Source organism: Myotis yumanensis, unplaced genomic scaffold, assembly GCF_028538775.1.
Source record: "Myotis yumanensis isolate MYYU_CA2020_CCGP unplaced genomic scaffold, mMyoYum1.0.hap1 SCAF_17, whole genome shotgun sequence".
NCBI classification, from domain to species: Eukaryota; Metazoa; Chordata; class Mammalia; order Chiroptera; family Vespertilionidae; genus Myotis; species Myotis yumanensis.
The window spans coordinates 17401771-17426534 of NW_027223768.1; the positions used below are offsets into that span (position 1 = coordinate 17401771).

The window sequence follows — 24764 nt, forward strand, 5'->3', positions numbered from 1 at the left end:
ACCTACAGTTGGACATTGCATGAACATCTCAGATTTAACATGTCCACATTTTAATTCTTCCTTTTTTTAATATTTAATTTTTATTGCTCTACCAACCACATTGTTTTCCTTTCCTCTCCCATCTCCATAGTCTCTATAAATGTCAGTCATCCACCCAGCTGTTCTGGCCATTAATCTACACGTTTGTCATGGACTCTTCAATTCACACTCCCAACCGCCCATTTAGAAGCGATCAGCTCATACTAGAAAGTATATTCTAGCTCCGAAATATATCCCAAACCTGTCTACTTCTCTCTATCTCCACTCCCTCTATACTGCTCAGGCATATGATGGCGTAAGGAGCATTTTTCTGGTCTTTAAATCTTATTCTGAGTTTAATGGCTTCAAAAATATTACATAATATGGATGTTTTATAATGCATTTATCTATGTCTTTTTCAACGGCAGGTTTTGGCATTATGAATACTGAACATGTACCTTTCTGAAAAAAAAATCAAGATATTGTCAAATATCAAGATTAAAGATGATTCCTAGTTTAAAGAGACCATGGATATGCCTCACGGAAGAGCACTCTTCCGTGAGGCATATCCATGGTCTCTCTAAAAGTCCCTCCGTCCAGCAGGTGGCGACGTCGCCTTCCGCCGGGGTTGCGCCGCCACGGAGGCTTCACGTGGTCCGGCCCGTCTGTGCGCCGAGGGCGGTCCTGCGGCGATTGCCTTACGCACGCCGCGGCATGACGTCATACGTAGGGGCTGGCTAGCCGCCATCTTGCTTCTTTTTCTCGCTCGCTCTCTCCCTCTCGGGCGGCAGCGAAAGTGCTTTGGCGGTTTGTCCATCCGCAGCTGCGGCTCTGCCAGTCGGGTGGCCCTTCACCCACCTGCTTCCTGGGATCAGAGCTCGCGGGGACCCTCGAAGTGCACACACACGCTCGGCTCGACACCCTGGCCGGTAAGGAAAGCCGCGCGGGCGGAGGAGCCGAGATCAACGCGGGCCCCATCGGGGCGGGCGGGCGGGCGTGGGAGCGCCCCGACACTGGGGAGCCGCGTGGAGAGGGCCTGGGTTCCGGGCATCCCCTCCCTCCTCTGCGGCGACCACCCTCTGCGTGCCCCGGGAAGTCGCGGCCTCCTGATCGGGAGCGAGAAAACGGAGTCAGACCCGCCCCATGTGGTCTGCAGCGGGAGTTCCGGACCCGTCGGCCTCTCCCACCCGCCCCGGGTCGGCCCGGCGGGGGAACGGCGCGCGGGGCCGGGAGGCGAAGGGGGTTTCCATCCAGCGGGATGGGCGAGGGTCGCGATCTCTCCTGCGTGGGGCGGGCGTGCGGGCCCCCCCGCCCCAACAGCCCCAGGCTCCTTCGGGGCCTTTCCTGGCCGCCTCCGGTGCGTGTGCAGTGCGGGTGGAATTGCAAGGAGCGGGGTGCGGGAGCCCGGGTTCCAGCCCCGACTCCGGGAGCGGCGCGCTGGGGAGTCGGGACCGACCCTCCTTTCGCTGGGGACGCGCTGCCCCGACTCCCGCGGAGGGTTCGCTAGGCTCTGGCCCCTTGGGCCTCCATCCGCTGACCTGCGGGGGTCGGTCCCACTCTGCAGCTCCCCGCTTGGCGATACCGTCCGAGTTATCGGCGTTACGATCACGGCCCCCATGATGGGCCTTGGAAGAAAGGGGCAGGAGAGCCAATAGGAACACTGAGCATTTCTTCTCTGCGCGAGAGGAATGCGTCAGATTCCTGTAAAGGGATGTGCATTTGTTTTGACTTGATTTGAGATATTTTTTGGACATGCCCTACATGCCTGTGTGCTGGCTTCTGGAGCGACCCGGATGTCCGCATTGGCTGATGGAGGAGCTTCGGCTCAGAGATTCTGACCCCGCTAGGGTCCTTGAATATTGTCCCGAGGCTGCCCTGCTGTAAGATTTCATTTGGAATGCACTGGAAGCATCAGGATCCGTGATTCAGTGCTCGATCGCTTATTTTCCTGCCAATAGGAAGGATAGGGTGATCCGTCAGCGCCCGCCAAGCCTTCCTCCGGCATTGGTTAAAAGTAGCTTTAACCTTCTCTATTGTTAATTAAGGTGCTGCTCGGACTGGAGCCATTTTTAGGTGTGTGTCTCCGATGCACTGCAGCATCTTTTCTGACCCAACTCAAATGCATTGATCCACTAAAAACAATTGGGCATACGTTAGTTTGCGTTCTAGCTGAAGCATATCGTCACATAGCCAGCCTCTCCTTTTCTATAGAGGATTTTCAGAACACAGGCTTTTTACCTTTTCTGTTTTGGTCTGGTGAGCTAATAATATATGTGGCTGCTCTGCCTTCCACCGTTAGTTGACCTTTTTCTGTGTACTGAGCACAATAATCAGCTCTTCGTACACATTACCTTCTTAAATCTGACAGCAAGCCTTCCCGGGCGGTGCTGTTACCATCATCCCCATTTTACAGGTGAGAAAATGAAATCTAAGAGATGAGAGCAGTTTGACCAAGGTCATACAGCAGTTGTTGGTGATGCTGTATAGATTCAGATCCAGACTGTCTGAACTCAAGGGGATCCTAAACCATCAACTGCCTCCCTGCCTTGTAATTTTATGAACTATGGAAATTAAACAAGATACAGTATTATTAACCTAGTTTCTTCTGTTTGACTTCAGTATAGAAACATTGTATGTGAAGGTGTAAAAAATGGATTATAGCTACTTTAGGGATGGGGTACAAACTAATTTTTGTACCTTTTTTATTTCAAGGACAGTCGAGTAAAACTAACTATAATTTTTTAGGTTTCTGGACTCTTACTGATAAAATATTTCCTCATCTTTAAAATGGAGATGGTGATAATAACAGTACCTTCCTGGAGGGCTTGCTGTAGGATTGACAAAGATAATGTATGTAGAGGGTTTATGACTGTGATCAGTACCTAGTAAAAGGTCAATAGTAGTGGAGGGCAAGTGGCAGAATATTGATAGAAGATACTCTCTCCCAAGCAGCAAGTAATCTGCATTTTCTCAGAATGGAGTAAATATTCTTTGGAAAGTTGAAGAAATAGATTTCATGTCCTCTTTTTATTTTTTAAGGCTGTTCACACTTCCATACTGAATTATGTTTCTTAAAGATTTCTTCTTCATGCTGTACAATCGGTAACCCTGGGATCAGTATATTACCCATAGCTGAAATACAGAAGTCCTGGCTTATTCCTGCCCCTGTCTCTGCCTGTCTCTACTCCATCTCACCTTTCTTACTGGTAAAATGTCTTTGAAGATTATACTGTTATGTCCCTCTCTCCCTCTGAGTGGTTTCCTCCCACACCCCAAACACCACTTCAATTTATAAGTCACTTGTACAAATATTTATACCATATTTGTGTAAGAACTGATCATTGATTGGTACAGAACCCTATTCTTCCAGTGAACAAGATCTAAAAATCGTCTGACTTGAGTTATACCTAATACACTTTCAGTAAATTGAGACTTGTCACCTTATAAATAGGGTAACACAAAGAAAGCTTATCTCAGTCTGTTAACTGTTGCTTAGAAGTCTTGACATTTTGAATTTCTCAGTATTGCAATTGATGCATCAGCCAGGACATCTTTGTGGGTAAAAGTATTCTCTAGAGAGGTTAACTTCAGTAAATTTTCTATTGTGTGTTTTTTTGCCGGCCTCCAGAAAGGCTAAATATATACTGATCTTTTAGTAGTTGTATTTCTAGTAGTTATTTTGACCAAATGCTAGTCATGGTTTCAGGCTTGTGTGTGCACATATTTGTTCACAAATCAGATTAAACCAGGGCTGTTACTGAGTTTCAACACTTGTCTAGTTGGGAGACAGAAACTTTGATATGGTTAGCAGATACCTAGAGTCTGAACACAAAATAACAATACAATTACTGTTAATGTAATGTAATGTACTCAACTCTATGGTGCTGCTGGTGCTCTGCATTAAAGAAGGATGGAGTCTAATCAGCGTTTATGGAGCATAGCTAGTATTGAAAGCACTGCTGGATATTATTTATATAGCATTTTATCGGGTAATTTTCTGTTTACTTGTTTGTTTTCAGCAGTACTGATCTGTTTTCCGTTTCTACACTGTTTCCGTGTCCCCATCACATTGTATAGTGGTTGGCATATACCTAGAGTTTATTATAGGTCATTGAATGAATGAGATTAGGAAACAGTACAATAGACCCACAACTCAGGTTCAGCTGATGAATGTTTTAGTGGAGCAAAAGAATACCCTGTCATTTTCCCCCCTTTATGTACCCATGAGAATAGTAGCAGAGCTTTCAAATAGCTTATGTACTATGCATCGTGAGGTTTCTTTTCATTTTTGCATCAGAGATTCTTTTAATTTTATAAGGCCCAGTGAATCAGGAAAATGGCTTTTGGGCCCCACTGCCAAGTTATCCACAGTCTTAAGGGTTATGAATAATAGAAGTTATTGTGTGATAGTTTATTTTATTATTATTCATACAAGAAGATAAAAATAAGGGTTATACAAACAGGTAAGGGAAATTTGGGGCAGAAAATCCATATATGGAAAATTGCCTATAGTATGCATTGGCTACCCAGTTGATTACAAGTGAAGGCTTGATGGCCAGAAGAGATCAAGAATAATTGTAAATGTTAATATTTGTTGAGCACTTACCATGCCATGCACTGAGTTAAGAACATTTTGTACATTATCTCTTTCAATCCATATAGTAAGCCCAGGAGGTGGATTATTTTATTCCCACTATATATGTGGGATTTGAAGAGATTTAAATAATTTGTTCAAAATTACTTAGCTAGTAAGTGGTATTCAAATCATTGATCCAGAGTCCAAGTGCTTAACTTCTGTGCTACATGGATTTCCCAGTGGTGAGTATTTCTCAACCAAGTCATTCACAATTTTTGCTTTATCTTCAAATCATATGTTAATATCTTTCTTTAATTCAATTAATTGTCTTTTAATTAAAAGAAAAATGTACATGATTATTTGGTTTTACAGTTTTTCCCCAACATGTTTTAAAATATAATTTTGAATATTCCTCTGTGGACCACTTAAAATTGTTATAATATACCATCAGTAGGCTTGTGTTCCACCCTTTGGGACGATGTAACTGCTGAGAAGTAAGTGCTGGCTGGATAGGCTCAAGCAACAGTTGGAATTGATAAGGCCAGAAGTGATTAAGCCTAGAATGAAATAGATTCGTCAAACAGGAAATGGCAGTATTACGGGAATACAGATATAAATTAGAGCCTTCACTGCATAACTGGGGGCAAACATTTCCATGATGAGCTGCAAAGTGGAGTGGTTTGATTTAGACAAATGTAACAGGATGCTTAAGACAATCTATGACAAGAATAAGAAGGAAGTCAGTGGAGAAATAAGGATGGAAGAGAATAATCTGAAAAAATGGGATTATTAGCCAAATGTAGCAGAGTTCAGTATAATGTATGAGAAGTGGCCTTTGGATTTGGCTTAGAAATCCTTGGTGACCCTAAAATAATTTAGGTCAAATGAGGATGAAAGGTTAATCAAGGGGGGCTAAGTAGTGAGACCTTTTGATTTTTAGGTGTATTGAATATGTGTTTTCGTATAGCTTTTGAATTTCACAGAGGAAGGGAGATGGAGAGAAAGAGAGAGAATCATTGATCAGCTGCCTCCTGCATGATCCCCACTGGGGATTGAGAGCCTGCAACCTGGCATGTGCCCTAACTGGGGATTGAACCCAGCAACCTTTAGGAATGAGGGATTATGCTCAACCAACTGAACCACACCATCTGGGAAAATGTGATCTTAAAAATATGTGATGTTGCGAACTTCAGAATTACTAAGTGATTGATTATAACAATTAGAAATGGAAGTGACCTTAGAAGTTAACCAGTTTAACCTCTTACCCAAAGCAAGAATTATCTTGAAAACTAGAGGCCTGGTGCACAACATTCGTGCACTGGGGGGCAGGGGATCCATCAGCCTAGCCTGCGCCCTTTCGCAGTCCGGGAGCCTTCAGGGGATGTGTGACTGACGGCCACCACTACTGCACTCTGACCACCAGGGGGCAGCTCCTGTGTTGAGCGTCTGCCCCTGGTGGTTAGTGCACATCATAGCGACTAGTCGTTCTGCTGTTTGGTCATTTTGTACATTAGGCTTTTATTATATTGGGTGATATTTCTGCAACAGATGAAATACTTTTGTTAAAAGAGATGTTACTGTTTGTTGCTATAATTTTTACCCTTAATATTTTACTCTGTATTGTAGCACAGATTTTGATAATTAAAACTTGTTTTCAACAGTACAGATTTTAAAAAAACTTGAATATTTCAGGGTCTCTTAACCTCATGATATTTATTATTACATATTTTAAAGGTTTGATGTTTGCCCTGGCTAGGTGGTTCACTTGGCTGGAGCATTGTAAGTTTGATCCTTCTATATTGAAAATTGAATTCTGATTTTCATAAGGTTTTTATCTAGGGTACTGGTTTTGGTGTCGAGCCTGGATTTAATCTTGGCTCCATCACTTCCTAGCTATATTAGTTTGAGACAAGTTATTTTACTTCTCTAAGGTTGTTTTTTGGTAAGTTTTAGTGACTTGGGCTTTGAGCTCTTATTACCAATCCAATATTTTTATATTATACTACACCTCTAGAGCTTAGTTTTGTTTTTTTCTTAATTGGCTTCAAGAGTTATTACTAAATTAGGATGTATAAAACTTGGATTTCTCTTTATGTTGCTAACTTCAGAATTACTAAGTGATTGATTATAACAGTTAGAAATGGAAGTGACCTTAGAAGTTAACCAGTTTAACCTCTTACCCAAAGCAAGAATTATCTTGAAAACTAGAGGCCTGGTGCACAACATTCGTGCACTGGGGGCAGGGGATCCATCAGCCTAGCCTGCGCCCTTTCGCAGTCCGGGAGCCTTCAGGGGATGTGTGACTGACGGCCACCACCAGAAGTGGGAAAAAGAAATAGCAAAGAGTACTCAAGGTCAGGGAAAATGGTTCTGTGAAGTTGGGACAAGTAACGTTTGGGAGAGCAGATGAACTTTTTTAAAAAGAAACTTGCCCTTGCTTGGTTTGGCTCAGTGGATAGAGCGTCGGCCTGAAGACCGAGGGGTCCCGGGTTCGCTTCCAGTCAAGGGCACATGCCTGGTTTGCCAGCTCGATCCCCAGTGGGGGGCGTGCAGGAGGCAGCCGATCGATAATTCTCTCTCATCATTGATGTTTCTCTCCCTCTCCTTTCCTCTCTGAAATCAATAAAAATATATATATTTTAAAAAGAAACTTTTTCTTTTTGAATAATTTTAATCTTACAGAAAAATTGTAAAACTCGTGTAAATAATTCCCATATTCCTTCATCCATAATCTCTGATTTTTGGTAGTTTACCATATTCTCTGTGTACATGTACATAACGCCATATGCATGTGTACTTAGTCACATATAGTATGTGTAAGCCCTGTCATCACCTGGAACCTTAAATTCAAATCCAAGTTCCCATGCCTCCACTTTTCTCTCACATAGTCCATTTTCTCCTATTATACATAGAAATTGAATAATGCAATCCATACAAGCTTGACTCTAATAAACATTCAGTAATTACTCTTGTTAGAACTTTTATTCATCCTTATTGAATTGCCAGTCCTTTCTGCTCTCCTCTTTATTCTCTTCCAACTTTTCTCTTCACTCTCTGGCTTAGACTTCCCGGGAATGTTCCTCTGACCAATCTCCTGGCAGTATCCTCATCTGCCTTGCTTTTCTTCACACCTGTCTGGTACAGCTCTCCTTATGCAGTCCAGCTGCTGTGTGCTTCCCACCACTCCCCACCGGACATCGAGGAGTTTTCCAACCACACAGACTGCAGAATATTGAATGCCCTGCCCTCCAGCTTCTGCTGGGATTTCAGTACTGCTTGTTCAATACCTGGTTTTCCTAGTGGGATTTCCTCCCAGTTCTTTGCAAACCTTTTTCAGCCTTCTCATATTCCCATCCACTCAGTTGATGAGGACAGCATGCCTCTTTCATTTGTTTCTAGTAGTGTCTGATAATATAATATAGTAGGCAGTGGGTATTGTTTGTTTGAGTGAATGGGAATTCAACATTTTGAGTGTGTAGTTCTATCAAAAACTTTAAGTCAAGATATTTTATTCTTTATTTATAGACAATTAAAAATAAATGTCTTAAAATTGTAGCTTGAAAGAAAGTTTTGGGAATTATCCTTACTGAAGAATGAACAGTAGATGAGATAGTTGGCCAAAGGGGAAAGCAGAGAGAGAGAGAGAGAGAGAGAGAGAGAGAGAGAGAGGTGGCAACAGCATTTGTATAGAAGGGTAGAAAAAAAGGAGACCACAAGATGTCAGAGTCCCAGAAGCCAAAGAAAATGGTTTACAAAGAAGCTATTTACTTTTTATATTTGTACATGATAACTATTATTACTTAGTAGACATACTTCCTTTACTTTTTCAGTAAGACATTTGTGAAGTGTGTACAGTATTCTCATCTGGAAATGGGTTGCGCTTTTTAATGTTAAATTTTTAAATCAGTGGGACATTGTACTGTATCTGCACTGTATTTCCCATAGGACAAACTCTCAGCCAAAGAATGAGGAAAAAGGATATAAACACAGCCTGGGTGGATATCTAGAAGTCCATCATGGCCAGAAATGTAATTGTCATTTAATTGAATTTGGAAAATTGGCCATCTGTGAGTTTTTTTGTAAAATATATGTCAGTATAGAAAAATTCAAACCTGTGAAGAATTTTTGTGAGTTTATTGAGCCAAACTGTCGACAATTGCCAGGAAGCAAAATCTAAAGAGATTGAGATGATGCTCTGGAAAATGATGGCTTTGCACCTTATTTTTATACATTAAAATCAAAAGAGGAGACATTTGTGGGTTACATGAAATCCATTGATGATAGATTGGGGAGGGGCAGGGGGAAGCCTCTGGGATTGAATAAAATGATAGACACAGCCCTGACTGGTTTGGCTCAGTGGATAGAGCGTCAGCCTGTGGACTGTAGGGTCCCAGGTTCAATTCCGGTCGAGGGCATGTACCTTGGTTGCGGGCACATCCCCAGTGGGGGGTGTGCAGAAGGCAGCTAATCCATGTCTCTCTCTCATCGGTGTTTCTAACTCTCTATCCCTCTCCCTTCCTCTCTGTAAAAAAGATAGACACGTACTTCTTTTACATAGTTGGGTATAGGGTAGTTAACAGTCAGCAGTTAACTCAATGACCATGAGGGGATTTGTGACCTGTGCTTTGAGGGGTCCGGAAAGGAAAATTACTTTGACATTCCAAAGATATGTTATCATAGATGCAAAAAGACAATAGTCTCAGTTAAGGTAAAGATTGACCTTTGTCAAGGACATAATTATCCACCATAAACTGCTTTTAGTTAAAAAGTTTGAATTTCAGACCACCCTTTGTGGTTACTTTAGGTCTCTCTGGGTTTGCAAAGCCGCCATGCAGGTCTTCTCTGAGCTAGTTTGGTTAGCATGTGGTCCCTTTTCGTCCACATAACACAGATTTTGAAAAAAAATTTATCTTTATTGTTGAAAGTATTACAGATGTCCCGCTTTTTCCCCATTGACCCCCTCCACCATACCCCAACCCCAGGCCTTCACTGCACACATACTAGATTTTAAATATCACTTAAAAAATATTTTCAGCATTGAATAATTTTACGTCCTTTTGTGATTGGTAAATGAGTAACCTTTGTTATTTTTGCACTGAAGGAATTTTAGAGATCATAGTTTAATCAATAATCTGTTTGCTTTAAAAATACTGCCTCTTTTTTCTTCTTCTTTTCCTTTCTTTTGTTACTGTAAAGGAGACCTGCCCCTAGTGGCTCTGCCTAGGGCCAGCTGGTATGTGTGGGTTCTTGACTTTATGCAGGAAAGATTTCAGGTAATTTTTAGAGGATGTTTATTAAAGCTGGGGACAATGAAACAAGGAAGGGCCTAGGATGGAAGGAGCAACAGGAGAGGGATGAGGTAGGGAAATGAAGAAGTCTAGGTGGGGAAATGAGGAAGTCAGAGAAAAGAGGGCCTTGGGGACAGGATCCAGGGGGTTAGCCTGACATGAGCCGCTGCTGCCCATTGCTCCCTGGTTGCAAGCCTTAGAGTTTAGGGGATGCACACCTGTGGGAGAAGAGAGGGAAGGGCAAGGCCCAGGTATGCTCCTCAAGCACTGGGACTTGTTTTGAGGGTTTTTAAGGGCTGGGAGTTTAGGGAAGGATCTCAACAGAATATTCATCAGTTTTATGCTGATATGCCAAAATGGGATTTATTCCCTTAACTTCATTTGTCCTTGGGTGTGGTTGGCAAATGGCACTAATTGGATTTCTTCCTGAGTAGGGTGTTTTAAGCTATTTACCCTCTAGTTGGGGAGAGGTGTAAACCAAGCATGTCAAACTCGCAGCCCACCGGCCACATGCAGCTCACAATGAATATTTTTGCAGCCCAGCCAATATAACTATGTAAGAAACATTTTAATAAAAATTTTGTAACTTATTTTTTACAATGTCTTGGTATACATAATCCTATCTAATAAAGCAGTAATATGCAAACTCTGACCATCACTCCAACACAAGATGGCCAACAGGGGAGGGCAGTTGGGAGGGACCAGGCCTGCAACGGAGGGCAGTTGGGGGCAATCAGGCCTGCAGGGGAAGCCAGTTAGGGGCGACCAGGCCTGCAGGGAAGGGCAGTTGGGGGTGACCAGGCCTGCAGGGGAGAGCAGTTGGGGGTGACCAGGCTGGCAAGGGAGGGCAGTTAGGGGCGACCAGGTTGGCAAGGGAGGGAAGTTAGGGGTGACCGGGCCAGCAGGAGAGGGCAGTTTGGGGCAACCAGGCCTGGAGGAGAGAACAGTTAGGGGCAATCGGGCCGGCAGAGGAGTGGTTAGGGGGTGATCAGGCAGGCAGGCAGGCGAGTGGTTGGGAGTCAGCAGTCTTGGATTGTGAGAGGGATGTCCCTTGGGGGGTCCCAGATTGGAGATGGTGCAGGCTGGGCTGAGGGATACCCCCCCTCCCCTGCATGAATTTCATGCACCGGGCCTCTAGTTATTAACAATGAACTACAACGTTTGCTAATGTAATGACTGGTTACTGTAATCGTGTTGCATTCATTTCCCTTAGGTGCCTTACACGCAGGCACACCATTCTCCCCACTAATACTAGCAGTAAATATTTTAGCAGCCGATTGCCATGTCATTAATCTTGTACTGACTTGTTTGGTGTGTGCAACAAGAAATATTTCATTTTCGGAGAACAAGAAAAATAGATTTATTTGCATTATGCTTATTTGTACAGTTACTCAGTGTCTGGTAAATTAATGTTCAAGAAAAAATACTAATTTTTATTAAAATGTTATGTTAACGATTACTCATTTAATTTAAACCTGTGTATTCAGCATGTCTCTATCGAAATAAACCTGTTTCTATGAAAATTGAAGCTTTTGTTTTTTTTGCGGTCCACATAAACCTTGTTTATTTGGCCTGTTTCAGCCTTTGAGTTTGACATGCTTGGTATAAACTAGTGGTTGGCAAACTGCGGCTCACGAGCCACATGCGGCTCTTTGGCCCCTTGAGTGTGGCTCTTCCACAAAATACCGACTTCAGCGCATGGGCCACGAAGTTTCGATCGCACTGTACGTGCGCGCCCGCACGTGGTATTTTGTGGAAGAGCCACGCTCAAGGGGCCAAAGAGCCGCATGGGGCTCGCGAGCCGCAGTTTGCCGACCACGGGTAAACCATTGACTCTTTAAGTATCGTTTGTTACAAAAGATAGGAATTGTTAGATGGCTATAAGCTGCTTGGCTTTTAACTGTCTCCAATTTTCCCTATTCTGCTGTCCTGGCTTACTAGCCTGTCTCATTTTCATCTTAACATTTTTTGTCCCAAGTATCTGTTTACAGAGTAATTAATTGTTCAAAATCTGGAAAATGCAGATGCACATGTTTTGGTACATCTAACTTCAGTGGAAAATGTTAGTTTTTTACCAGAATTGCTCAGTTAGAGTCATAGAACCTTGACTTTAGAAATAAGATTACTTTCTCTTCCCTTAAACAAAGAATGAGAGGTGTGTTATTCTAAAGGCTTTGGCTTTTCAGAACTGACCCTTAATGGTTTTGATTTTTAGGTACATAGCAAGCAGGGTAGTAACATTAAAAATATTCTTAACACTGTACAAACAACAACAAAAAACTTCCAAAGTTAAAAGTGGTACAAGTAGAGGATATAATTTCTTTGGTCTCATAACTGTGCTGATCCCTGTTTTGAAATCAGAAGCTAGTAGAAGTGTTCCTATTGAGTTTACTGTTTCAAGGGTTTTTTAATGACTAATTGTACCATTTTCTTTCTTAAGTGTGAGTCTGCTGAATGCAGCCAAGCATTTACTCAGCAATTGAAATTTTTTTTTGTTAGTTTTCCCTCTAGTAGCTCTTCATGGCATTCAGAATAAACTCAGGCAATACTACTAGCCTCCGCAAAATCTGACTTCTGCCTCCTCCAGCTTCCCCTCTCTGACTTCCCCTCAGCCTCTCCCTGGCAGGCATGACCTTTACAATGGAACCTCCTTCTCCTGACCAAAATTGGTTTGTTTTTTCGGTGGTTCTCAACTGTGACTGTTGCCAGCGCCAACCCAGAAATTCTGATTTAATTGTTCTGGCATGAGGCCTGGGCAATAGCATCTTTTAAAGTTTTCCTGGATAACTGCAGCCTGGGTTGAGAACCACTGATTGATCATCGTAGTTCACGTCACTTTTCCAGGGAGGTCTTCTGGACCTTTCCCAACCTATTTACCCAGTTGCTTTTTTTTCATTTCCATATTTTTGTTTATTTATTAATTGAAAACAACAATTGACAGTTTATTAGTTCTCAACACAATTTGTTGTATAAATGTTGTTGAATGAATATTGTCTCTGCAGCAACAGGGAGGTACTTCGTTGCTTCTGTGTAATCTGTAAAAGATTGCTTTACTGAATTGTATTTCAGAGAATATACTAATTGCTCCATCAGGCTTTAAGAGGGCATTGTTTTCAATAAGGCTTCAGTATCCTAGGACAAGAGCACACTAGAAAGATTTGTAATCCCCTGGAAACAGTGATATAGATGTGGGTTAGGTTCTCTTGGCCAGTGCTCAAAATGAAGAGGCATCACCATACTTGCAAGCAACTTTGGAACTATGAGGAAGACTCATGACAATCCTGTATCTAGTTTCCATTTTTCAGCCACAGCCACATCATCTGGTGCCTAGGCTGTTGGAGTTTGTGAGGTCTCTACATTCCACCCTTGGCCTCCGTAAGATATTTCTAAAATAACAGACATACTTCTGCTCAGAATCTAATGGCTTCCCTTTGCTTCAAAGGTGAAATTTAAAATCCTAATAGGCCTACCTTATTCAGTCTTCTCTTTGTATTTCAATTCTCCCTTCTTACTAGCTTTTATGTTTTGAACATGAGTAGCATATCAGGGCCTTTGTATTGCTTTTTCCTCAGCCTTGAAGCTGGCTCCTTCCCCATGAGATCCATATTAGAAGCCTTTCCCTCAGAGAGGTCCCAATCTCCTCTCCTCCTAGGAGGGGAGAGGAACTGGAGGTCAAATTCATTACCCATAGCCAGTGACTTAATCATTCGTGCCATAAAAATCCCTGAACTACATTGGTTGGGGGAGGTTCCAAGAGGTGGAGCACCACAAACTCCTGTGCTCAGGACCCTCTGGGCCTCCCCTTGTGTGCCTCTTCATCTGGCTGTGTCTTTAAATATTTTTGTCATAAAGGGGTAATCTAGTATAAGTAAATTGTTTCCCTGAGTTCTGTGAAGTGCTCTACTAAATTAATCAAACCTCTGGTTCATAGCCAGCCAGTCAAAGCCCAGGTAACAACCTGGACTTTTCCAATGGCATCTGAAGTGGTGGTGGTGATGGTGAAGATACTATACTCTTGAGGCTCTGAGACCTATGAGATTTCATGCTGTCTCCAGGTAGATCGTGTCAGAATTGAGTTCAGTTGTAGGACACCTAGCTGGTTGGCTGGAGAATCTTAAGAATTGCTGGGTGTGGGGGAACTCCCATCCCCCACCCATGGTGACCAGCAGTGTCAGAAGTGAAGTAGCATATTGAGTATGGTGACAGATGGCAATGATTTTCTTCTTTATACCGGGGGGGGGGGGGGGGGGGGGGTGTGAAGGTTGGTAAGATTGGATTCAGAAATCAGCAGCCCTGATAAGGAATCATGAAAAACAGTGTAATAATAGAGCTAATATTGAAGCAGAAAATGTCAGAATAAGCAAGGAATCAACAAATAGTGTTGTTGATAGGAAAACACTTTAAGATTCTTGTGGCTACAAAGTTAAACAATAGACAAAACTAGAATATAGAGGTGAATCAATTGGAAATTAAAAACAAGCCTATCTTGGAAAAAGGAGGACCTCAAAATCAAAATTGCAAAACTAACACAGAAAACACCTCTTAACGTTAAAAAAGGAATCCTCTTAAGAACTTTCATTACCAGACCCCCCCAAAAAAATGTTTAAAAAGTTACCCCAAAAAGCAGGAAAGAAAAATCAAATTAAAACAAAAATAAAAATCGATAAATCTACAAGCTAGCTCTTTTGGATAAAATATGTTAGCTGAATCACTCTAAGTTAAAACTAAGAATGAGAAAGATAGTATAAACACACATGAAGAGAAGGCTTGAGTGAGAGGTAAGGGTTTTCTGTGAATTACCAAATTTGGCTCAAAACAAAAAAACAACTTACTCAAAAGCTGGCCACCCCCAAAAGTGTCTGGCTCAGGCAGTTTCACAGGGAAATTGTAGTGTCATTATAATAGACATTTCTCCTTGTATTTACAGTGAACTAAAGACGGGGCTTGGCAACTAAAATCTGGACTATGGCCTCTCTGTATGGCCTGGGAGTTAAGAATGGTTTAGAATCCAGCAGTGTGACTTAAAGTGTAAGAATCTATCTAAAGAAATAGTAGCGTAAGTGTGTAAAATACATATACAGCCCTAACCCGTTTGGCTCAGTGGATAGAGCGTCAGCCTGCGGACTCAAGAGTCCCAGGTTCGATTCCGGTCAAGGGCATGTACCTTGGTTGCGGGCACATCCCTAGTAGGGAGTGTGCAGGAGGCAGCTGATCGATGTTTCTCTCTCATCGATGTTTCTAACTCTCTATCCCTCTCCCTTCATCTCTGTAAAAATATCAATAAAATACATTTAAAAATAAAATACATATACAAGGATATTGACTGTAATATGGTATATGATAAAATTTATAACATGTCGCTTTAAAACATTGAGCACCTGCTCTGTCTAGTATTTTATGGACTGGAGATACAAGAGCCAAAATATGCTCTCCTGGGCCTCCCTGTGTAATCTGGTGATTCAAATACTAGCTAAACAAGATCATTTTAGATGGCAAAAAATGCTGTGAATACAACCAAACAGGACAAAATTGGAAAGTAAGAGGCTTTTATGAATATACTATAATTTGGTTATCCAGTCACCTGTTGGTGGACAGTTTTCCATTTTTTGTCTATTACAGATAAAACCAGAGTACAAGTCTTCATATGGACATATGTTTTTTTTTGTTTTTTGTTGGGTTTTTTTTGTATAAATGAGTGGGATGAGGGGGAGGGGGCGGGGAATTGGTGGATTTTTTCCTTTCTAAGAAAGAAATTGCCAAACTGTTTTACTAAGTGGTTGCAACATTTTACATTTCCATGAGCGGGCTGTGAGAGTTCCACTTCTTGTACATCCTTATCAATATTTGGTATAACTGTGTCTAATTTTAGTCAATAGAGTAGATGTATGAAACATCTCATTTGGATTTAAATTTGCATTTCCCAAATACTAATGCTGAAATGCTGAACATCTATTCATGTGTTTGCTTGTCATTTGTAGATCTCTGATGCAGTGTTAGATCATCTTTCAAAAAGCAAAAAGCCAACTTATAAATTTCATCTTTTATGGATTTTTTGTGTGTGTGTACTAAGAAGTCTATCTAACCCAGGCTTGGCAGTTTTGTAGTTTAAAGTTTTACATATTGTCTATAGTTCTTTTTTAAAAAATTGATATAGAATTAGCGTGTGTAAATTTGAATCATACAATGTGTTGGTTTGATGGCACACTGCTATAACCTTAGGTGACACCTCCATCAGGTCACATAGACTCTATTCTGTTCCATTCACTTTTCTATTTTTACACCAGTATCACATCTTCATTGTGTTTTACATGTCTTGAAATCAGGTAACATTGGCCCTCCACCATTTTTCTTCTTTACAAAGTGTTTTTTGGTTTTTCTAGATCCTGTCCATTTCCTTATGGATTTTGGAATCATGTTGATAAATTCAACCCTCTATCCTCAATTTTTTTTCTAAGATTTTGGTTGGGATTTCTTTGAATCTATGGATCAATTTGGCAAGAATTGACATCTTAATTTTGGGTCCTTTAACCCATGAACACAGCATATCTCCATTTATCTAAGTCTTTAATGTTTTACAGTTTTCAGTATACAAATCTTACACATTTTTGTCAGCAGCTATATCACTAAGTATTTCATATTTTTAATTGCTATCATAAGTTGTACTTTAGTTTCAAGTTCTTATTGTTTATTGCTACTTGTTGAATGTATAGAATGCAGTTTTAATAAAGAAGCATTTCATATTCTTGTACAGTAATTCTAACATCTGGGTCAATTGGGTTGGTTTTAGTTGATTGATTATTCTCCTTAATTGGTTCATATTTTTTTGTTTCTTTGCCTACATAATAATTTTTTTAATATGTTTTTATTGATTTCTTGAGACAGAGGAAGGGAGACAGATAGAAACACCAGGCATCGGCTGCCTCCTGCACGCCCCCCTAATGGGTTTGGAGTCTGAAACCCCGAGCATGTACCCTGACCAGGAATCTAACCGATGGCCTCTTGGTTCCTGGATCAACGTTCAACTGCTGAGCCACACTAGCCAGGCTTAATAATAATTTTTTAAAAATATATTTTATTGGTTTTTTACAGAGAGGAAGGGAGAGGGATAGAGAATTATAAACATCGATGAGAGAGAAACATCGATCAGCTGCCTCCTGCACACCCCCCACTGGGGATGTGCCCGCAACCAAGGTACATGCCCTTGACTGGAATCGAACCTGGGATCCTTCAGTCCGCAGGCCAACACTCTATCCACTGAGCCAAACCAGTCAGGGCTGAATAATAATTTTTAATTGGACGCTACAGTGTGGATATTACCTTCTTGGGTGCTGGATACTTTCATTTTATATAAATACTAGAGGCCCGGTGTATGGATTTGTGCACCGGTGGGGCCCCTCAGCCTGGCCTGCGCCCTCTCGTAATCCAGGACCCCTGGAAGCGGCAGGTGGTCGGAGAGGGCGCCACGTGGCTCCCATTCATCCCAGCCCCACTGCACCTGTGGCGGGAGAGGCTCATGCCCCCGCGGAGCTGTGTTCACCAGCCATGAGCCCGGCATCTGGCACCTGGCGGTCAGCTGAGCGGCGCTCCAGCTTTGGGAGCACACTGACCACCAGGGAACAGCTCCTGCGTTGAGCGTCTGCCCCCTGGTGGTCAGTGTGCATCATAGCAACCAGTCATTCTGTCCTTAGGCTTTTATATATATAGATTCTTTAAATTTGTTTGGGACTCAGTTTCCTGGAAACACTTTGATCATTTTGAGTTGCTTTAAGATTTGTTAGGCAAGACCAGAGCAGTATTTACTCTAGGGCCGTGGTCGGCAAACTGTGGCTTGCGAGCCACATGCGGCTCTTTGGCCCCTTGAGTGTGGCTCTTCCTAAGCCTTAGGAGTACCCTAATTAAGTTAATAATGCACCTACCTATATAGTTTAAGTTTAAAAAATTTGGCTCTCAAAAGAAATTTCAATCATTGTACTGTTGATATTTGGCTCTGTTGACTAATGAGTTTGCCGACCACTGCTCTAGGGGTACTTTTTTACCACCAATGAGATAAGGCATTTCTGAATACTCTGCCAATGCCCAGTGAATTATGAGGTTTTAAAAAATGTCTTAGCTGGTGAGAATAGTAACTATTCTCAGTCCTTAGTGAGCAACAGACACTATTCCTCTAATTATTACAAGTGGTTCTTTCCTAGCTTAGGGTCGTTTCCTCACACATGTGTGCACAGCAGTATTCTGCTGAATATACGAGGGGGTCCTCTTCAGATCTGTAGCATTTTTCTATCTGGATAGCTCTCTTCTTTCCAATATTATATCCTAGTTACTTTGGTCACGCTGTGGTATCAGGCTCGTTTTTTTCAACTTAGGGAATCTACCAGCCTCCACTTGAACTCCTTCTTAGTGCCATGACCTGGGAAGTCTCCAGGCAATAAGTTCAGGATACAATAGGGCTCACTTTATTTGTTTTCCATCTGTAAGTTATTACTGTTCTTCCTTGCTCTGGGTCCATGATTCTTCAATTCATTTTAGTCATCCAAACAGGACTTATGTTTTTAAAAGTATTTTTAAATAAATTATACAAAGTGAAGCTAAGTCTTGATGGTGCTTATTCTGGATTGGTTAGATTATTTTGACACTTTGTCCTAAAAGGAATCTTTTTAAAATATATATATATACATTATTTTATTTAATGTAGTTAAGTAATATTTTTAAACTAGTCACTGATTTTTCTCCCAAGTATGTGTTGATGAAGTTTTGATCTAATTGAGAGTTTCAGAGTGTCTCTCAAGCCTTTCAGAAGCAAAACACCAAAAAAGGTAGTAGGCTAAATTAGACTTTGGCTTTAAATTAAAAGTGCCCACATTTAATGGGCAAACCATTATAGTGAATTGGACTTTCTGGTTTATTCAGTCTTATAGTTTATGGCTACAAATTCTTAGCCTTCAGAAATACATATTCGTTTATAGCAATGGGTATCTCTCTCTCACACACATATCGATGTGTCTCGATTAATTTTTGATTATTTTTCATTTCATTTACTCTAACTACAATCATATGTATTTGTGGTCTGCTTTTTCTGGTATAGTAAGTACTTTAAAAAACATAAAAACTCATAAGCATATGAAAACATTGAAGAGCATATTATAGACAGTAATTTAATAGTGGAAGGAGAAACTATATTTTTTCTTTTTCTTTTTTTTAGGCAGTGGATTGGAGGGAGGGAGGGAAGAGGCGTGGGGACATTTATATGAGAGAGATACACATCAATTGGTTGCCTCCCACATGGGCCCTTGACCAGAAATCGAACACAAGACCTGACACTCTAACCACTGAGTCACATCGGCCAGGGCTGTATTTGGAAACTTCTTATAATTTTTGGTTTGGTTTTGCTATTAAATAGAGAAATTAGGTTCATTTTATGATTCTTTCCAAGCCCTAACGTTTTTAATGGCTAGAATTGAATTAAATATTCCGTCACCCTGTGGTTCAGTTGTGTAATGTCATATTGTTTTCCTTGTGTAAGCCAAGGACAAGCTGAACCCCCTACCTTGTTATTTTAATTTTTGTTTACTTATAAAATTGAACATTTTGATACATTTGCTTATTGGTATTTCTCTAGTGAATTGTCCATAGCATAGATTTTTTTGTTTTCTTCAGTTTGTTGAGTTCTATTTTATAGCTTTCACATTTTGTCAAATGTTGAAATAGGTTGTCTGTTGACTGTCATTTTAATTTTTTAACTACCATTTTCCATTGTGCTATGTAGAATAATTTGGTCATCTTGTTTCTGAAATCCTTAATATAAAATAGATGCCTGTGTTTGAGGTAAAGTTGAAACTTCATTCAAAACAAAGATATGTAAATAGCCAGTGGGATATGTTCTTTAGGAGCACAGAGTTCTGGGCTGGAGATTCAGATTTTGGGGTGACCAGTTGGTAGTTGAAACCGTGAGAGTGGAAGATTCCCTACAGAGAAGAATTTAGAATGAGAAAGAAGATGAGGACTGGAAGGATGTCATGGGAGGAAGGTCTGGCCTCAGGTGGAATGGGAGGAAAGCTACACATTTCCTTTGTGGCAGTGAGTGTGAAGACTGCTCTCCTATTAGAATCACTAGAGGAGCTTTTCAAAATAATGATTAATGTGCAGGCCCCACCCCAGCACCCCAGATTCTCATGTATTTGAAATCCCCTGGTTGATTTTAATGTGCAGAGAGAATTAAGAACCACTCTTTAGACTATATCTGCTTATAATAAGTCAGTGAGCCCTAAACTTTTGTATGTCACAGAATTATCTGGAGGACTTGATGAGTAAAATGCAGAGTACTGGGCCCATCCTCAGTGTTTGATTCAGTAGGTCTGGGATGCGCCTGAGAATTTGCATTTCTAACAAGTTTCTAGGTGATGCTGAGAACCACTATAACCATAGGTGGAGGAAGGGAAGCCCTTGGGAAAGATGGGTATAGATACAGATGGGCTTTGTAGGTTTGCTCCCAGGGCATTTCTTAAACTGAAGGGCAATAATATGAGAGCTAATTTGTGAATTCTTATTAATGTGAGTTAATTGAAGATTGATTTCATTTCTCGGTGTTTTTATTTTTTCAGAATTTCTGTGAACATTTGAATTTTAGGAGTTTTTAGAAGGCTAATAAATTATAAAATTTTCTCTTTTTTTTTTTTCTTTTTTTATGTGCATCTCTAAGACTGGTTTTAAGGGGTGTGGCCGGCGGTTTTGGACTCGATGAGTTTCCACCGAAATGTCGGAGAAGTCAGGCCAGAGTACAAAAGCAAAGGATGGGAAAAAGTATGCGACACTCAGTTTATTTAATACTTACAAGGGTAAATCATTAGAAACTCAGAAAACCACAGGTGAGTAAAATTAAATGGCATTTATATTTTTATGGCTTTTGTTACTATACCAGTAAGTGGTGCACTGGAGCTATTGCTGCTAAGAAGTGGGACAAACCCATGTCCACACACCCCATTTACAGTGAGCTTTTTATGTACACAACACTTTTCAGGGGATATGAGATATATATCTTACAATTAAAATCTATAAACATGTTTGTTTGTTTTTTCTTGTTTGTTATTAGCAGAAAAGTAGAGTTGTGTGGTCCAAAGGGGAAACTGGTGCAGGGAGATTGGTAGGCGTAGAGATACATGTTAGTGGGATTTATTTCCATTTCATATTATGGACCAGAAAGAGTCCTGTAGTGTCTTGGTTTTGTTTTTTGATACCTTAAACCCAGTGTTTACAATGAAAAGTGAAAGCTGGACCACATATGTTACATTAGCAGTGTTCATTATGCACATAAGATCAGCAAATTTATTCTTTAACATACTAAGTTTTTGAGTTTGAAATAGATTCTCCAAAAAAATTATAAAACTGGCATTGTCAATGTTCACCTTTTCATTGTGTATAGGATTTATTGTTAGAATTTTTACAGCATCTGGTTAGTGGCTTGATAGTTTATTTTAAATATAATCTCTGCATTGGATTTTGTTGTAGATGTGTGGCTTAAAGATTCTGACCTTAAAATATTAGGAAATATTAGTTCCAGATTTCATTAATTTCTATTTCTATATTGTTTTAAGAATAAAGTGGGTAATAAAATAGATGTTCTAAGAAAGTTGATGTTATTGATCTTTAGTTGCAGCTCGACATGGATTACAGAGTCTTGGAAAAGTTGGTATTTCACGGCGCATGCCTCCACCCGCTAACCTCCCAAGTCTCAAAGCAGAAAACAAAGGCAATGATCCTAATGTGAACATTGTACCTAAAGATGGCACGGGATGGGCATCAAAACAAGAGCAGCATGAAGAAGAAAAGTAAGTCAACGTCTAGTAAAGAGTGAAACCAGCCTCCTTTCTTACGTTTAAGTTCCTTCTATTAGCTAGGTGTTGTGCTGGGTATATTATATATCTCATGCCCTTTAAAGTCCATCGAGTCAAACTTTTGATTCATTTTCCCTGTAAGTGGGTTTAGTGGCAATAATTCCATGCGTTAAGACAGAACAATGACAGTTGATAATAACAACTTTTCTTAAAACCCTCTGTCAGGTTCCCTCCTCCCCCACTCCTACCAAATCAGGCTTTCTCTTTCTAGTGTGATTGGAAGTGGATTATATTGAATAATTCCATGGCACAAAGAATTTCTGTCTGCCTGGTTCCCTGAAACTGCCTGATGCACATTGTAGGTGCTCAAGTGGTATTATTTCACTGAATAAAGAATTAGGAAAGCTGGGATAGAATTAGTATCCCTGTTAATCATAATTCATTCAACAAATATTTAACATTCTGTATGTCAAGGATTATGCGGGGGTCTTAATTCGTTGAATGATCAGTTTAAGTAGCAGTAATTTTAAAAAAGGCAAGTATCTGGGTACTTAATGCTTTTTGCCTATATCATCAAATTGCTGTGCTCTTGTTTGGGAGCTCTGTATAGTAGATTTGACTACTGGAGTAAAGCTTGTCAAAGATGGACTATCCTCTGCTTCTTAGTTGTTGTAGAATTATTTTGCAGTAGTAAGGCCAGAGGTCCGAGTATACCAGAAATATATTGTATTTCTTAAGTCTCTGAACCACCTTTTCCATATTTAAGCATTAACTCATTATAAGGATTGAATAAAACTGTAAACCCTTTTTAAAACACCTTTTACTTGGGGTGCATTAGGCAGATTGCTGTTACCTTTGAATACAGAAATAAGTACAGTGGTGAACCTGTTTACTGCCAGATCGAGAGCTTGCCTTATTAGCCTTATCCCCTGGCTAATTCCATCACTCCAGACCGTATGTATGTCTAAACTGTTAATTCTAATTATAAATGTTCACTTCTTCAAAATAGGTTTTGGGGAGCTATGTTCAATAATGAGTGTTTCTTTTTTACAAAATGGAAGTGCAGAGCTGTCTTCTCCTTGGGGTATTTATCCAAAGGTAGAAATGAAAGGGCACAAAAACAGCTGTACTTCATTTAAAGGGATGTTGCAAAGGGAAAGCTTCTATGGAGGCTGCATCTGTGAGTAAATATGTAGCCAGAATAATTGTACAGAAATTCACCTTAAATACAACATTCAGTTTATTTTATTTAAACATAAAATATCTGAAATAATGGATTCATATTTTTTTTAAGAGCACCAGAAGTTCCACCAGCACAGCCAAAACCTGGGGTTGCAGCTCCCCCAGAAGTAGCACCTGCTCCAAAATCATGGGCCAGTAACAAGCAAGGTGGGCAAGGAGATGGTAAGTGGACATTAGCTGGGGCACATGGTCAGGCTTGATAGTTACTGAACAGCCATGCAGGAGATACAGGGTGGATTATGTGCTGGCAGGGCGGAGAACATTGTCAAAGGATATACTCAGGCCCTATTAGGTGTCTTTTAAAAATCTCTTGGGCTAATTAAGATTCTAGGTCTAGAGCTATGTATGCCCTAATGATAATGAGTAAGATTTAAGAAGGAGTCTTTAGGATACACTCTGTCCCATATTATTTTATCTTTATCCTACATGACCAGATAAAGCTTGTACTTTCAACTGTTTGAGACAAGTACATGTAGATTGCTAGAAACCATATTCATCTTCATCTATGTACCCTAACCTCTCTGTTTCAAACATACTGCTCATGATTTCCATGGTAGAGTAGAACTAGAGCGTAACCCAAAACATAATTGTTAGAATACTTCTCTCCCCACAGGGAATTGTGGACACCCTAGCAAAAATTTTTCCACTTAAAAACAGGAAATATCTATAAAATATTGTACAGAAAAATTCATCTAAGCCCTAAAGCTAATAAAATCAGCTCTTTTAATATATACAAGTATAACATAAATACGCGGGCAGATAGGGTAGGTAGGTGAAGAGTGAGGGTCAACTAGTAGCTCAACAGTAAATTAAGTGAAAGTAGGCAATGAAATGAAGGCATTTTAGCCTCACCATGGTACTTGTAGTATTCATTAAAATCTATTTCAGCCCTAGCTGGTTTGGTTCAATGGATAGAACGTCAGCCCACAGACTAAAGGGTCGCAGGTTTGGTTCTGGTCAAGGGCATGTATGTACCTCGGTTGCAGGCTCGATCCCCAGCACTGGTCGAGGTGTGTGTGGGAGGCAACCAATCAAGTGTCTCTCTGGCATGGATGTTCTTCTCTGTCTCTCCCCCTCCCTTTTACTCTCTCTAAAATCAATGGAAAAATATATCCTTGAGGAAGGATTAACCAGAAAAAATCTTTTTCAGTGATATAATTCGAACTGATTCTTAGAGGTATTAGGGAATTTACTTCTACTGAAATAAATGAGAGAGAAACAAAAGAGAAATTCTTCACTTGCTTCATCTTAGTGAGTCCTCTGTGACAGTGTCTGGGATGTTCCTTAGATCTTTATCTCCTCATGGCTGTTCATTAACTTTCCAAGGGATTCTAAATCTAAATAATTAAGTTTTGTGGATACAAATAATCATCATTGAAATATGCAATAATTTACCGGAAGAAGGCAGAGAGCTCTATCCTGGGAGGGTTTTGAATATTCTTTGGCATGAAAGTTACATTCACTGTTGTTGTTTTTTTAAAAAAATTCTATAGGAATCCAGGTGAATAGTCATTTTCAGCAAGAATTTCCCAGCTTGCAGGCAGCTGGGGATCAGGAAAAAAAAGAAAAAGAAGCAAATGATGACAACTATGGACCTGGACCCAGTTTACGCCCACCAAGTAAGAGTACTTTCTGTTTAATGAAAACCTAGAATGAGGTTACATTTGTGTTTTATCTTGTGATGTAACTTCCTGCTTACTAGTGTTGTACGCATGACTTGCCTACTTTTAAAAGGCAGACAGTAACTAGTTGTTCGCCATTCTAGTGTGTTTTCTACATTAACAGTATCAGTTCAACTTGAGAACTTGTTGG

The 24764-nt window shown here is 40.5% G+C and overlaps 1 protein-coding gene across 15 annotated transcripts in view; it reads left to right on the top strand.

Annotated features, from left to right (window-relative positions):
* The first annotated feature begins 775 nt into the window (after positions 1-775).
* Positions 776-24764, top strand: part of PRRC2C (proline rich coiled-coil 2C) — a 78475-nt gene continuing 54486 nt past the window's right edge. For 10 of the 15 annotated variants that reach the window (XM_070395658.1, XM_070395667.1, XM_070395660.1 and 7 more), the window contains exons 1-5: positions 777-947; positions 20579-20744; positions 21527-21704; positions 23005-23114; positions 24446-24571. In XM_070395658.1, coding sequence (XP_070251759.1) covers positions 20633-20744; positions 21527-21704; positions 23005-23114; positions 24446-24571 — 526 coding nt within the window. In that variant the 5' untranslated portion in view covers positions 777-947; positions 20579-20632. Of the gene's footprint in view, positions 948-20578; positions 20745-21526; positions 21705-23004; positions 23115-24445; positions 24572-24764 lie in introns of all 15 variants that reach the window. The other 5 variants (XM_070395659.1, XM_070395662.1, XM_070395669.1 and 2 more) reach the window with 3 other exon arrangements.